Source organism: Myotis nattereri, assembly GCF_964212035.1.
Source record: "Myotis nattereri genome assembly, chromosome: 3".
NCBI classification, from domain to species: Eukaryota; Metazoa; Chordata; class Mammalia; order Chiroptera; family Vespertilionidae; genus Myotis; species Myotis nattereri.
In genome coordinates, this window is record NC_138077.1 from 55,841,274 (window position 1) to 55,856,775 (window position 15,502).

A 15,502-nucleotide genomic window follows, 5' to 3' on the forward strand; every position below is an offset into this window, starting at 1 on the left:
AGTGGTTTTCTCAGGATGAGATAAAGGGCGGCTTTCCCCCCATTCAAACAACATTCGCCGTCTCTTCTGGGCCGGCGTAAGGTTTCGTGGACACGGAGGTGTGGGCCATAGGCCCTGCCCTCAGGATTTGGAGAATGTTGCCTGGATTTGGGTGACACTTTTCTTCTCTTTTTACCCGGCCTTTCCAAACATTCTTCAGTCAGAATGTCTCACTTCTTAATAACTTTTCTTTCAAGGAGAAAAGGCGCAGCCAGGGCCATGGGCTGTAGGCTCTTCAAGGACAGGAGCCGCTCGTCCTTCCCCTTGTACCTCAGGCCCCAGCGTGGGTCTGCTGCGCTCCGGCCATCGCAGGCATGCTGGCCGAATGAGTGTTTGATCTTTGTTCTCATTTCAGTTCTCCTGAGAATTGAGGACTGGTTCACAAATAGGACCTGGAAATAGGGCCAAATGGTCCATAAAATAATCCCTTCTGCTATATTGCAATTTACCAGAGCCTGTTTTCAAACACAGGTGGCAGGCAAACTTTGTGGGAAGTGATTAAAAAGCAACAAAACCGGTTGCCTCGGAGAGAGGAGGTATCTGGGCACGAGGGGTTGTGAACTCTGAGCAGACAGAACGCGAAGAACCCAGACCCTAAGCCAGACCAGCTCTCTTGCCTTGGAAACATTCTTAAAGCAGCTCGGGCCTCGGTTGTGTCTGTGACTTGGGGACAATAATGCCCACCTGGGATGGTGTTGGGTGGGAGGACTCATTGACTGAGGAGGGTTTTTGTGAGCTGACCCTTGGCCGGGTGGTGGTGTCCGGCAGGGAGGAAGGCAGACATGCTCGCTGCCTTTCCTTGGGAATCCGCTGTTGAGTCTATGGAATTAAATGACATGGGTGCAGTGGCCGGGTGTGGCCTGGCTGGTGTTACTGACCAGCCTTCCACAAGCATGAAGCACGGCCCTCACCCTGCCCCACCCCCACTCCATCAGAAGGACTCCGGTAAAAACAATTTGGGAATGTGGCCAACTTTGCTCAGGGGCCTGTCTTTCCCATCCCGATGGGAATCCACAAGGAGCAAGACAGGGAGTCCACGCAGCGGCCTCTGAGAGGACACAGATGACCAGTGGGAGAGATGAGTGGCAGTTCCCAGGTTATAAAATTGTACGTGGGGTTCACACCAGGCACTGTGCAGCACTTTTATAAGACAGCACCCCCACTGCTGCTTAGAGGACTTCTCGCCTTCTTTCTCGTTCTCATCACAACGCCAACTGCGGTAAGTACGTTATTAAACACGCGCACTGGTTGGAAAGCAGGCCCTCCCGGCCTGGGTGCAGGCTTCAGTGGGGAGGCTGGAGAGAAAGGTGGCCAATAGGCTTTATTGCAGGTTCTCTATCTACAAGGGCTGGGGGGAGGCGCCTGTCCTGATTGCGCTGCACGAGGCTGGCCCAGGTACTGCTGGGAATGGTGACAATGGCACTGACTTGTGCAGCCTTCCGGAGTCGGCACAGGCTACTCACAGCCTCCTTCATTGCCCCCCCCCACCCCCCTTGGGGAGGAAGTGCCACACAGGGGTCATTAACTTCCGTTTCCAGATGAGACAGGGAAGTCCATGTAAGATCCAGGAGACGGAGCAGAGGACTGGCCCTGACCGCTCCTTCCGCCACAGCGTTCGGTGCAGAGGCAGGGTTCTGGGAAAAGTGTTGTGAATGTTAGTCACTGATGCCAAAGGCCTACCTGCTCACCTTTGCTCTCCAGCCCATCTCTACCCAATCCTCCTCGTTAAACTCCTCCAGCAAGGACCAGGAGCCTGGGCAAACCCATGCTCATGATTTCGTTAACTTTGACTCTGGGTTGTGTCCATAGAAGATTCCTCCTCATTTTTCTTCTTTCTACGTGGAAGCAGATCCGAACGTGGACTGGAGGAGGGTTGTGACCGCCTCTCACGCTGTAGTGTAGGAGCCTCTGTATTGGTCTATGGCTCCCTGTGGACAGACTTCAGGGCCCAGGCGGGCAAGGACCGTGTGTTGTTGAGTGTTAATGCCTCAGAGCCAGGCACATATTTGTCAGAGCCAGGGAAATGTAAAGGGGTGGGATCCTAATTTGGGGGAGGAGAGGGGAGAAAATGTGTTGCACGAACTTGGGTGTCTTCCTATTCCCATTACTTGGAATGTGACTTGCTCTGACTTCATCGCCGGCCCGTGTGTTGACTCAGCCAGTAGTGCTCTTCCCTCCTCCATGCTCGTCCCATAGCCCTGACCACGTGCCCATCTATCCCAGCATCTTCCCTGCAGTTACTGCCCCACGAGGCTGTGAATCCTTTAAAGGTGGCCACCCTTGTACATGTCCCGTGTACCACTTGTTAGGCTGCTTAACAGAGCATTTTGCACATAGCAGGAGGTCAAGTATTTGTTGAAGCAAATTCATGGAGGTCACACAATTAGCAGATAAGGACACTGGACTCCTGACCGCCTTGTCTAACGATCACTGCTCATGTGTGAAGGGACCTGAGGTGTCAGGCTGGGACCTGAAGGGGCTCATTGTAAGCTGCCCTGTTTCTTGAAACTGAATGCTTCCCTTCCTTAGGAACAGTCTGGGGGGGCCGTGCAGAGTGGCAGATGGGAAAGGGGGGAGAACTGGAACCCAAGACGGATGTGGTGCTGGGGAAAGGTGACACTCTTTATGGGAAAGGCACATGCTCTCTCTCTGGGAGACCAAAGGCCAGAGGACGGGCCTGGCATAGACCACGTGCGGAAGAGCTGCTGAGGACCCGGGTTTATTTGAACAGCAGAGGGCGGCAGGGAGTAGTGCTTCCTCCTGGATGAGGAAAACCACCACCCTGTGGTCCATCGCCCCTTCGTTCCTCCGGCTGGAGAGAACACCAGCGTCTCCTGGATTTTCCTTCAAAGTGGGAGGGCAGGGAGGTAGCCAGAGAGAATGACAGGTAAAACCAACCAGCACCAAGGAGCAAGCTGAGCTCTGAAGACATCTTGAGTCTATTTTTCTTGCCAGTCAATCAATGCCCACGATTCTGACTCGACGTCCTGACAGTGAGGCTGAAATCTGTCTAGAAGAGCAGGTAACCACCGACTCCAGAAAATCGCCCCACCCCACCTTTTCTAAACCCTCAGCACCAGCCACAAAGCACAGTCCAAAGCTACACAGCGAGAACGCGACAGGAATAAACATGGTCAAAAGAAACTCAAAATAAATGCCCTAAACTGAACTCAGCTGCTCAAAGGAACCAGCATTTCTATTCTCTGCCTCTTCCTTCTATGCCCTTTGTGCTGGTTCATGGGAATCTGTGTTCAGAGGAGGAGGGAAAAGGGTGTTAGATGATTTTAGGTAAATGAACAGATCTAAGAAAAACAATTTCTAAAAATTTAGGTATGATTTCTGGTTTGGAGGTTTAAAACCCTTGATGTTTTCAAACTGGCCAGACCAGACATGATTTTCTGAATTTTTAGAAAATAGCTTTCTAAATGTTTAGAAAATCTTCCTACCTCTGCTCATTCCTAAATGAACACAAGCTGCAATTGAACACACGTAAATGCAACTCAATCCCAAACGGCAATAGAACTGTCTCTAAACTGGTTTCTTACTTCCCAACTCTTTTCATTATCATTTACTTCCAAGTATTTCTTCTTCAACTTTGATTTATCTCTTTGACCTAATTGTAATAGAAATACCTTATAATTTCTAAACATATGAGATTTTAAAAAATTATCGTTTTGTTACTGATTTCTCACTTAATTGCATTGTGGTTGGAGTAGTTGGCCCATATGATACTGTTTCCTTGATTTTTTTTAATGAGACTTGCTTTAAGAGTCAACTTTTGTAAAACGTTCCGTGGCTTCTTAAGAAGAATGTGTATGTATTAATTGTTGGGTGCGGGTCTCTGTGGATGGCCACGGGTCAAGCACATTGTTTTATGGAGATTTCTATTCCAAATCCCTCTCCCAGCCCTCCTTGCTATTTTGGTTGGAGAACATTGAGTGTGTCCTCAAAAATTAAAAGGATGAAAACGTGACTTTTAGCAGAATGAAAAAATCTATAACCCGTCCCACAAAACAGTTGAGGGGAAAGAATGCAAGAAGGAGGTTTACTGGGTGTCTGCGTTGCTCTCGAGGTGCTCTCAGCAGCCTGGGTGCCTGTCGGGAAGGGCTGGGCTGGGTGGGGCTGAGGACCGTCCCTGGCGGTGGTATAACTTCCTTTTCATAAGTCACATTGCCAGCGTGGAGGCCAAGATCTTAACTTTGGATACAGCCTCTATGGACGAGTGTTTTGAGTTCTCATTCCTATCCCCCCAACTTTCTTTTACTGAGTGAAACAACCTCCCAGAGTCTAAGGACCCACAACAGGTTACACCTGGCTCTGAGGACACGGGGGAGTGCAAGGTTGATTTGGGGACTCAGCCGCCAGAGAGGATGCCCACGCCGGATGCCCTCTCCCTGGCCCTCCACAGTACTCCCTGCAATACTGTAATGCTCTGCGTTATTAAATTCTGATGTAGTGAATTGCCTAGGACAGTGGTCGGCAAACTCATTAGTCAACAGAGCCAAATATCAATAGTACAACGACTGAAATTTCTTTTGAGAGCCAAATTTTTTAAACTTAAACTATATAGGTAGGTACATTGTTATTAACTTAATTAGGGTACTCCTAAGGCTTAGGAAGAGCCACACTCAAGGGGCCAAAGAGCTGCGTGTGGGCTCGTGAGCCGCAGTTTGCCGACCACTGGCCTAGGACATCTCATCAGGGAGCTTGCAGGTGAGCCTTCACAGCACGGGTGAGCAGGGCTGTGGGAGGAAGACTGTGGCCTTTTCTCCTCTAACAGCTGGTCCTGAGAGCAACTTCTCCCGGGTCAATGGTGCTTCATAATCCCATTAGCATGCACCCTAAATGACATGGGCTGGGCCTCCTCCACTCAGGGGGCGGGAGCCACAGGACACGCATGACTAAGGGTGTACGTTACGATGGTTGCGTTGGCCTGGGAAAGCAATGGAACTTCCTTTCCTGGCCTCTATGAATGGACTCCTGAGTCATTGGGAAAGGGTGGGGTGAAGACAAATAATTGCCCCAATTGTCAAAAGACTTAAAAAGTTGTTGAGGAAGAAATTCTCCTCCAACCAGCAGATGTGCAACAAGGGGAGGGCCTGGACCTGACCCTCCTAAGAAAGTACCTGAGCCTCAGTGACAGGCTTCCACTGCATCCCGCGCCAAGGCTGGCCTCTCAAAGCACCACCCTCAAACCTGCTCTTCCCATTGGCTGAATAAGCATGACCTCTGGAGGGTAAGAGCACCCCATCTTCACTGGGCGGTTGGAAGGAGCAGAAGGCATGACAGACGTGAGTCCAGGGAGGACCTCTGGGAGAGACGCCTGCAAGCTAAACGCCTCAGTGGCAGAATGTAAGTCCGTCTGCACGCAGGGCCGGAACAGAGCGAGGCAAGAAGAGCAGGTCTCCAGGCCAAACCCGTCAGATGTATTACAAAGAAAATATTTTGTGAAAACAAACCGAGAGGAATGTGATGCTTCACTTTCTTTTCTCCAAAGAGCTCTTTTCACACAAAAAATTCTTTTTATAAAATGCAGGAACAGTCGCAGGTGGAAACTCACTGGCGATGCCAGGAGGTCAGTCACCGGACAAGGGGGCAAGTGTGTCCTTCCAGCTGGCTGGCCAGGAGGCTGAATGTGGGACAGAGAAGCCACTGAGGTGGGAGCGACAGGCCAGCTCTTGGAAGACCGGAAGCTGGAGCTGGGCAAAGTGGGGCTGCGGAGGGAAGAAGGGTCCCCTCCAGCTACTCCGGTTCTCCCCCGAGCAGGGAGCGGACAATCCAGCCAGGTCTCAGGAGGCCGTTCCTGCCACGGCCCCTGCGAAGCACGTTTCTGGAGCAAGACAGCGAAGCTTCTTCTTCTTCTTCTTTTGGGGGCTCCTCGTTGTCAGAATCAGAAGCTCAGGAGAGTGAAGGGTCTCTGAGTCCTGGCAGCTCACCTGAGGTCTGCAGGGCGCTCAACGTTCCCCATCACGTACAGCAGCCCCTGGGCCCGGAAGCCGTGCTGCCGCCTACAGAGAACCCCGGGCCCTGAAAGGCCAATGGCCTGAGCCCGCACAGCGGCCTGAGCCCGTGCAGCAGCCAGTACCCGGTCTGGAGTCCGTTCTTCCATGTGAGGCTGCCTCTGTGTGATTGTTATTTAACTCGTACTTCGGCCTTGCAAGCTGGGATGGGCGGAAATGACACTCCTCTTTGTTGAGTTGGAACACTGAATAACAAATTTGTACCGAAAACTGGCACTGGCAGGCAGGTCTTGTCATCTGGCAGGATTTGTGTTTTAGGTTAAAACCACCCGGAGATGGGGTGCTGAGGAAGCGCAGGTGGCGAGGGTGGGGGACACAGGGACACCCAGGTACTGCCTTCAGGGCACCTTTTCACTTCCCAACAGAAAGTGACAACGCCCTCTGCCTCAGTTTCCTCTCTACAGGAAGCCCCCGTCTTCCCAGGGGCTGGAGGGAGGAGGGGCTTGGGGAGTTATGGTTTAGTGGGTACAGTTTCAGTTTGGGATGATGACAAAGCCTGGAGATGAATAGAGTGACAGTTGTACGACTTGTGAAGGTATTGAATGCCACTTAAAAATGGTGAAGATGGTCAATTTTACGTCATGTATGTTTTACTGCAATTTAAACAATACATGACAGGGACGGGGCTAACTAGTGTCCCAAGTTTTTGTCGACTCTGAAAGTCTATGATTCTTACCCTAATTAGAAATTTTCTCCCCGATTAGCTTCACCTTTCTAAGTGTCTTCTCTCCCTCATCTGTCAGAACCTCTCCCACAAGATCCCAACCCCGTTCTTCCTACAGATGGTGCCCCTGATGGAATGCCTCCGGGCTGGAGCGACGCCCATGGGTAAGGTCTGCATTTGGTCACACCAAGTGCGAGATACAGTCTTTCGGGAATCCTGACCCCCTCTTCCTCTGATGGGTTGACCTTCTCTGCTAGAAGTGCTATTGGGCATTAAAACAATTAAGATGCATATAATTAATTGTGCTTGACCGAAAGGCTGGGCGAAGAATCCCCGTCCCTGAGGACGAAGTCTGGGAGGCTGGGTCAGGCCTCCCTGTTGAGCACGTGATGTGGCCGAACAGCAGTGCCGGGTGGGAGGGCAGGTGTGGGAACCCAGCCTCCACACAGTCCTGACAGCTCCTCGGAGTGGCATGGGTGTGGAAACCTGCCTCACCGGGGTCCTCAGAGAATCCAGTAACGCTCAGACTTCTCAGAGGTGGGTGCTGGCTGGAGGGCCGGGCCGAGCCCCAAGCCCTGAGCCTGCTCTGGCCCAGGTACCGGGCAGACACGGGTGGGGCAGGAGGGAGAAGCTGCCGGGTGGGCACCATCACGTCTACCCTCCTGGCGACGAAAGGCAGTCTGTGGTCTACGCTGTCCTGGGAAATGGAAAGAATATCGACGTGTCCCCAGGAGAGCCGAGTGTCTGTGTTTCGCCCGGTTGGACTCTTCCTCCGCGTAGAAACCTTTATCTCAGCTACCATAGCCCCTCCACTCCTATTCCCAAAGTGTGGCCAGCGCAAGGCCAGGAAGGCAAAGAAGTAAGCCGACCCAGGGACAGCTCCCAGGCATTTTTGGAGCCATTCTCCCTGAGGTGTGGTCAGGGCCATCAGGTGAAAAAGGGGTGCTGGGCCACGAGGGACCGCGCAGACCTGAGGCCGCCTTGTGGCAGCGAGTGGCATAGCGGGCGGTGCTGGGAGCGCGTTGTAATTGAGAACATGCAGGAGTCCCTGCAGGGGGAGGGAGGGAAGCACGGGAGCAGAACCGCTTCCTTTAAATAACGGGGTGTCCTCCGAAAGCTTTCTAAGTCAGATTCCTAGAGTCCGAGGTGACTTATTGTCCTCTTAGCTGCGAAGGACGTGCCTATATATCTCCCTGAAACAGTGCGGTGGGACATATGCCAGCTCTGAGGGTAGCAAGCAGCTTGTTTAAGCAAGGACCTTGGGAAACGGCTCCTTACAGGAACCCTTCAATCCACCAGGTGAGAAGAAAGGATGCTTGGGTAGTGACGCGCTGTGGAGGCCAGGTAAGAGCCTATGCACGGCTAGGAGTGGCATCGACGTGCTGGCACAGGTCACGGGTAGGCAGCCAGCCGGGCAGGACGCAGCAGCGACCTAGCATGGCACGCACACAGGGCCAGGGGGTCAGCCAGGGCTCCGGACGCAGGCTCCAGGCCAGAGGAGTGAAGTAAAGCTCGGTAGAGTACAGGGACACATTCCCGAGGAGACAACTCCCACTACAATCATCGGGGTCAGAAGACAGGAGTGAGGCTGGGGACCAGGCTGGGCCTGGAAAGATGCTCAAAGCTCTCACTTGACCAGCGAGTGGGCTTCTGGAGGTGGCCCCCCACCTGTTTCTCAAGCCAGGTCTTCCAAGCACAGCTCTCTTCCGGTGCACCTTTGGCCATTCTCGTCTGCAATGGACAGTGCACCGAGGTCCTACTTACCCACCCCTTGAGGACCCTCAGCTCACACGGAACAGTAGGCCTTCCTGTCTCTGACTTGTTATTTGTGCCTGAGAAGCCTAAGCTAGCGGTGATGCCGCTGTCCCTCAGCACCTGCTCCTGTGCTCAGGGCTAGCTTCCCGGTGGCAGCTCAGCTCAGAGGAGCTCACTGACGCTTACAAGGAGCAGATGGCACATATTAGGGCCACACGCACACCAGCCACAAGAAATGCTGGGTCAACCAGAATATTTGCAGCTTCTAGCCACACACCCCTTGAGAGTTCCAGTTCATTGAAATGTGAAAACGTCTTGGACATGCATCAAGACCGTGTTTGGCTTTCCTCGGTTCAGCATCGACAGCCTCGTGCCTTTGCTTATGTGTCTCCAGCACCTCTGGGGACCCACCTCATTCAGCCGTGCAAAGGCTGCAAGCGCGGGAGGAACAGGAACCTCAGAAATGCCTGCAGCTCACAAATCAGGGCTGAGATGTCTGTGCACGTGCACATGCACGCGCTTAACTAAATGCAGAATGGCCCTGGGTGTGCGCTCCTCTCCCGGCCCGCATTCCCGTGCCCACTTCTTCCTCTTAAGGGCAGAGTAGCAAAGCCACTCTTCTTCCCCAGGCCCCCCGAGCTGAGAAAGGTCCCAAATTGCCTTCTGGGACACAGGTATCTGGCTTTCCCCTCCCTCCACTTACAGATGACATCTCCAATACATGCCAGCAACACTTAGGCTGGAGGTACAGGGCCACCAGGCATCTACAAGCTGACAGGTGTGGGCCCCACGGGAGCAGGGAAAGCAGAGCCAGACCTCCCCCCTACCCCCAGCATCCTCAGCTCTAAGACGCATTTAAACTGCGAATGCAATGCTCATTTCCTCCCACCGCGGAGCACTGCACAGGCCCACACCGGCCAGATGTAGCTCTGTGGCAGCAGCCACATCCACAGGGGACTGTTTGGTCCTGGCGGGACTCCCACTTTCAACCGCTCATCTCTGGCCGATTCAACTCCATCGGCATCTTGCCACATCTCGGGCAGCGTGGTCATTCTTGGGTTGTGTGGTGGTTGTCATAATGTGGTGGTGGATTTCTTTGGGATTAGGTCAAATTAGAATAAAAACAAAAAATCCATCTAGTTAAGTGAAAAGCTTAGGGCTATAAAAAATTATTATTTTTTTAAATTCTCTGCTTTGTCCTTAGAGGAAATTTCTAAACTTTTATCCAATATTGGAGATGGGGGCACAGATTTGGAGAAAAGCATTTCAGTGATTTCTGAAAGTGGTAGGGAATGCCAACTCCAAGTTTGCGCGAATCCTCTAGGGCAGCGGTTCTCAACCTGTGGGTCGCGACCCCTTTGGCGGTTGAACGACCCTTTCACAGGGGTCGCCTAAGACCATCCTGCATATCAGATATTTACATTACGATTCGTAACAGTAGCAACATTACAGTTATGAAGTAGCAACGAAAATAATTTTATGGTTGGGTCACAACATGAGGAACTGTATTTAAAGGGCCAGAAGGTTGAGAACCACTGCTCTAGGGTTTGCACATTCACAAGGGTTTCATTCATTGTGGGCCAGATGAGCGTCCCGTTCCTATAACCCCAGATCGTTTCCAGCCGAGAAGGAGCTGGAAGGTGATTTGAAGCTCTTGTTGGTGGAGGTGGTGGTTCCATGCCACATCCCTGTTACCCCGGGTGTGGGAAGGTCCCAGGGCAGCGTTTCAGTCTCCCTGTCTCTAGAGAGGGGGCCTTCTCAGGGCTCTGTTCCTTCCTTCGGGGTGGGCACAGCCACTGCCTGGGAGTTCAGGTTAGAACATGATTTTGCTGGAGTCTTGAGGGAGGAATAGGTCCCGTTGGAAGAGCCAGATAAAGAGAACAAAGGGGAGAGAAAAAGAGGAAAAGGGGAGGAGGGAGAAACAGAAGTGGGGAAAGCTAAAACTAATGGGTTCTCGTCTCTCAGCTAGAAAACCAACCACTGTTTATAATGCCATTTTCCATGAACAAAAAATTGTTTTCTAAGTTTCCAATAATGAAGCTTGGTGTTTTCTACACAAAGCCAAACCCGCCAAAAAAGAAAACAACAAGCAAGCATTTAAGAGAAACACAAGTGTGTGTTCTTAAAAAGATATCTAGGTAGAATTTTCTATCAAAATCCAGCTGCATTACGTTTGTTGGTTTCAGTTGGGATGGAACACCCCAAGAAGCCCTGACATAACAATTTTCCTTTGCCTGGCGGGTCACTTTAGCAAGGCCACGGTCACAGAGCACATTACGAAAGACAATCAGCGTAGGAAATAGGACAACAATAGCTGCTTCTACCTCCATGCTAGTATTAGGGTCAAGATCGTCACACTCTGACTCCTCGGAGCTGTTCGTCTCCTTGGTGGGCAGCATGAGGAAGGGGGGAGAGAGAGAACACAGTTAGAACACAGGCAGCTTTTGTTAGAGAGCGAGGAGAACGTCAGAGAAGCACGGGCAATGGGCAACCGGGCAGAGGAAAACCCGGGCGGGATGTGGTCGCCAAGGCGGCAGCATGCTCTTGTCGGGAGCCGAGGCTGGGAGCGTGTGCAGCCGCTCATCCCACAGGAACTAGCAATGGAAGCAACCGCATGGAGCATGAGAGCTGCTGGATCGAAACTGTGGTCTTCGGTGAGGCTGGCCTTCCCAGATGAGGGTGAAGGAGGGAATACAATTTCTTTTCCCCAAGAAGGACGTTAGAATGGGTTTTGGCCGTTCTTATTTGCTCAGGAAGGTGGGGGAAAGTGCCAGGTACATAATCACACTTTATAGCACAATTAAACGTCAGCAGTCTAAGTTCCATTTGCCAGAGGGCCAAGTGTAAAGAAAACAGATCACACTGTTTTGAGACAGGAGGCAACCAGGGTCTGCCAAGGCCTAGACTCGGCAAGAATAGCAGGTGGATTATTACCAAGCAGACTCGGGCGTCACCAATGTGCTACCCTTCCCTGCCATGCACAGGCTGGAATGTGATGTCTGAATTCTGGGGAAAAGAAATGAAACTTGGCCAAGGACACAGTAGCCCTTAAATTCCAAACCTCAGACTTGACAGGGTTGAGGGTTTGGAGAGCACCCCTCATCTCCTCACCCCACATGTACCGTCTAACCTACAATGCCAAATGGGCAACTCTGAGAACTTGGTTATGAATCAAGCACCTTGCGGTTCTAAGGGAATAATGCTGCAGATAATTTTGCTATAAAACATCTGCACAGTATATAGTTATGAAAGAAAAAAAAAGGATACTTACTTATTTGAATCGAAGTTGCCAGGAGAAATAAAAAATAAAAAATAAATTGATCTTGCATGCAAAAACCTGTTAAACTACCTCCCCTCTGGCTCCCACGCTGGGAAGAAAGATCCCCGTCCCCCCGGTCGCCTCGTGAGGATGCTGCGGGGGGAGTGGAGGGGGTGGGATGCAGCTCCGGGATCCTTACTCACTTTAACAGAGACTTTGTGGCCCAGAATATCCTTGGGTTTACGAGGCCCTGTGGCTTCATTTTTACCCGAGTTCTCCACTTCCGCCCGCTTTCTCATGCGTAGAGTATGCCATGAACATGACTTCCTGTTGTACCAAAAAATGCACCAATCAAAATGGCAGGTCAGGGCAGAGACAGGCAGCAGGTGGGCTGGCCACCTGTGGGTGCGTCGGTAGGTGAAGGGCTCCAGTCATGCCCCGGCGTCAGAGGCCCCAAACCTGCATGTCAGCTCCGTGATGGGCAGCTGACCTCACCTCCATCGGGAAGCGAGTGAGGATGAACTGACCCTCATGAGATGTGCAAGGTAGACAGCAGCGTTTGAGAAAAACATGAGCACTGAGTTAGGAAGCTCTACCAGGGGCAACTTTTATAAAATACTGATGAGGTCTTATAGGCCTGAGGCAGTCCCTTCTTGAGGATAAGGGAAGAACGGGTGGTGGTGGTAGGGGAGGGGGTTGGAAAGATAAAAGTTTATTCTCTAGTGTTTAAGTTACTGGCACTTCCCTGGGATCAGATATAGAGACTCAAAAGGACGATTTTGAGGTTTCCATCTTGTTATTTGTGTTTGGACTGTGGCCTCTCCCAGACACTGTGGTGCAGATAGGATCTTCGGGGGCAGTTGACTCATTTATCGGGATATCTTAGGATAAAGCAGTGGTTCTCAACCTTCCTAATGCTGTGACCCTTTAATACAGTTCCTCATGTTGTGGTGACCCCCAATTTCATTGTTACAAATTGAACATAATTAAAGCATTGTGATTAATCACAAAAATAATATGCAATTATATATGTGTTTTCCGATGGTTTTAGGCGACCCCTGTGAAAGGATCGTTCGACCCACAGGTTGAGAACTGCTGGGATAAAAGGTTTGTGGCCTATGTTCTCCACATCACTGGGTGTTTGTACATGTGAGGCTCAGTCAACCACTAAGAGGTCCTAGGGTTTTCCTGTTGGGAGAAGAACCAACATGTGCTCTCAGGAAGGCGAGGCCGGCCATGCCCTTTCCCACTGTCCTAACTTATTTTTTCCCATGAGGGGGGTGAGAGCTACATCTTCACAGACCTGCCAAGAGAAGCTCAGAGCAGAGCTCTTGATATGTTAGGACTCAAAGACAAAGACCCCAGAAGCCATGTCCCACATGGCATGAATGACCTTGGTTGGCCATAATAATTCCAGGTGTGGCCGCAGATTCTGGACGAAGCTCTAATAGTGTCTGAAATAAGTGAGGTTGGCTTCCCTTCATTGTCTCCTTGTCCAACGTAGGCCTATGCAGGCCAGAGCTCAATGAAAAGAGCTTCATTAAGGGAGAGAGAAGACAGAGAGACATATAAGGTTTAGGAGGATACTCCAAAATGTATCACATCCCCTCCACAAAATTCCACATATGTTAGGAATTTTAGGAAGTTCTGAGAAAGGTGTCCCCAAAATATTTATCACTAACACACGTGGTCAAAACTCCAACTTTCTGAGTAGGCAAGAAGAGCAATCATAGTCACATTCTCAAATCTTTTGGGAAAGTGGGCTCCTTGAGTCCAGAGTCTCTTGGCCAGACCTTCTCTTGTCGCTCCTAAAGAGGCAGGCTGTGAGGGACCCCTGCATGCCAGCTCCTCGCCCACCTGCTGTACCGGAGTGAGACCCAGTCATGGAAGCTCATCTTAGGTGATATCACTCTGTTAGCTTTAGAGTTTCATCTCATATCTTTGCTCCAAATCCATGTTTCTAACCCTCTCTGAGAACATGAGTCAGGCAGGTCCTTGCTGAAGACTCCTAGGCAGATAGCACAGTGTGTGTGTGTGTGTGTGTGTGTGTGTGTGTGTGTGTGTGTGTGTTCAGTCATTACAACCCTCTGGGTCATTGGGCATGCTCAGTGAGACACTAGAAACGTTACAAACAGTGCTCAGAGGGGGGACTCAGAGCAATACAAGTGGTGGGACAGGCTCAGCTTCATGGTCTTCTTCCCAGGAGAACGCATCCTCATGGTCTGGGGAGCTCCCATCTCTTGGCCACAAGCCCAGGGACTGATGTGGAAACAGGGTTTTGGTGACACTGGCCCGTAGGCATCACACAAACTCTGACCTCTGTGGTCACAGTAGGCCCCGGGGAGGGTACGGTGCGTGTCCTTCACTGGTAAGTGACACCCACTCTCAGTCAGCTGCTCGGTCCACCTTCACCTCCCCTTGTGTAAGAGCAGCTGACAAGGAACCAAAGTGACCGATTTGTATCGATTCTGTTCTCTCTCACCCAGCCTGACCCCTCCTACCATCCCTCCTACAGAAGATGAGAAAAGTGACCAATAGGCTGGAAGGCGAGGAGGAAGGCCTGCTCAGAGCCTGCATGATTAGATCACACGTCATTACGTGCCCATCCTGTAAGGCCACTGATTCAAAACAACGTCAATGCTTTTGAGGGCCTTTGTTCCCAAGGCTTCTTAAAGGGGACCACAGCCAAGTGACTTTAGGATAAAATGCATTGGGCCTCTCTGTGCCGTAGGGGACACGACTGATTCCCAGGTGGGCCTATGGTTGCCTAGAAAGGCCAGGGCCAATTCAGCAGCCTCCACCCCCCAGCTGGAGAAAGGGCCACAGAAGCACAGCTCCGTCGGTGACCCTGCTCAGACATCTTACAGGAGCCCCTTTCATCCCCGAAGCCATGACCACACAGCACAGAAAGCAGCGGGGAGGCAAGCCAAGCACTACCTTCTACTCTAGTCATTAAGTTACGCCAGCACCTCCAGGCCGCCCAGGTGGACAGTATCCAATCTGCCTCCTTCCTCATCTCAGAGGTTAGAGAAAACCAACAGGGGCTATTTAGAAGGGAAGACGGGGTGGGGTTGGAGCCTTAGCAACTGATTGTCAGTGCATTCAACCAACTTCTAAAGCATAGAAAAGAAAGGAAAAGGAAAGGGGGGGGGGGAGAAGGAGAATCATTTGCACATTTAAAAGTCCCAGAATAGTGAAATGGGGAAAAAGGGTCAACTAGTCTTGAACCTCATTAAAACATGCTCATGGTGAAAATTTATTTTACATATTTAAAATAGTACATTTAAAATTATTAGTTACATTACAGGTACAATGATGAACATTGTGACTCTCCATTATATTGCACAGCCTGACTTCATCCATATGGGTTTCTTTAAATAGTGCAAAATACTTTATACAGGAATGTGTTCGGAAGGGTCTTTGCAACCAAAATAAGGAAAAGAAATATCTTACAAATGACCATGAACATATATTAAACGCACAGGGGAGGGGAAATTAAAAAAAAAAAGTACAATCTGTACAGAGGAATTGCCATAGACAACCAAAAAGTTCCCTCTCTCCTGGGAGAAGCAGCGGGCCTCTGACCTGCACAGGTCTGGCATTTGTGCTAAGGTAATTTTTTGGTGTCAATCAAAAAAAAAAAAATATATATCAGCAACTTAATCCAATATAAATAGAAGTCCAGTCCAGTGAATCCTGCGGTGGGCCAGGTGGAGCCACGGAAGGCATGCTGTCACCTAGGGTCTCAGTAGGGCTCTTTTCTTA

At 50.8% G+C, this 15,502-nt stretch overlaps 1 protein-coding gene across 5 annotated transcripts in view; it reads right to left on the reverse strand.

The window, feature by feature from the left end:
- The window catches only part of KALRN (kalirin RhoGEF kinase), a 573,479-nt gene that overhangs the window by 29,998 nt on the left and 527,979 nt on the right, over positions 1-15,502 (reverse strand). For all 5 annotated transcript variants that reach the window (XM_081085419.1, XM_081085418.1, XM_081085412.1 and 2 more), the window contains 2 exons: positions 11,941-12,064; positions 10,803-10,862 (listed from right to left, as the gene is read on the reverse strand). In XM_081085419.1, the coding sequence (XP_080941545.1) occupies positions 10,803-10,862; positions 11,941-12,064 (184 nt within the window). The remainder of the gene's footprint in view (positions 1-10,802; positions 10,863-11,940; positions 12,065-15,502) is intronic.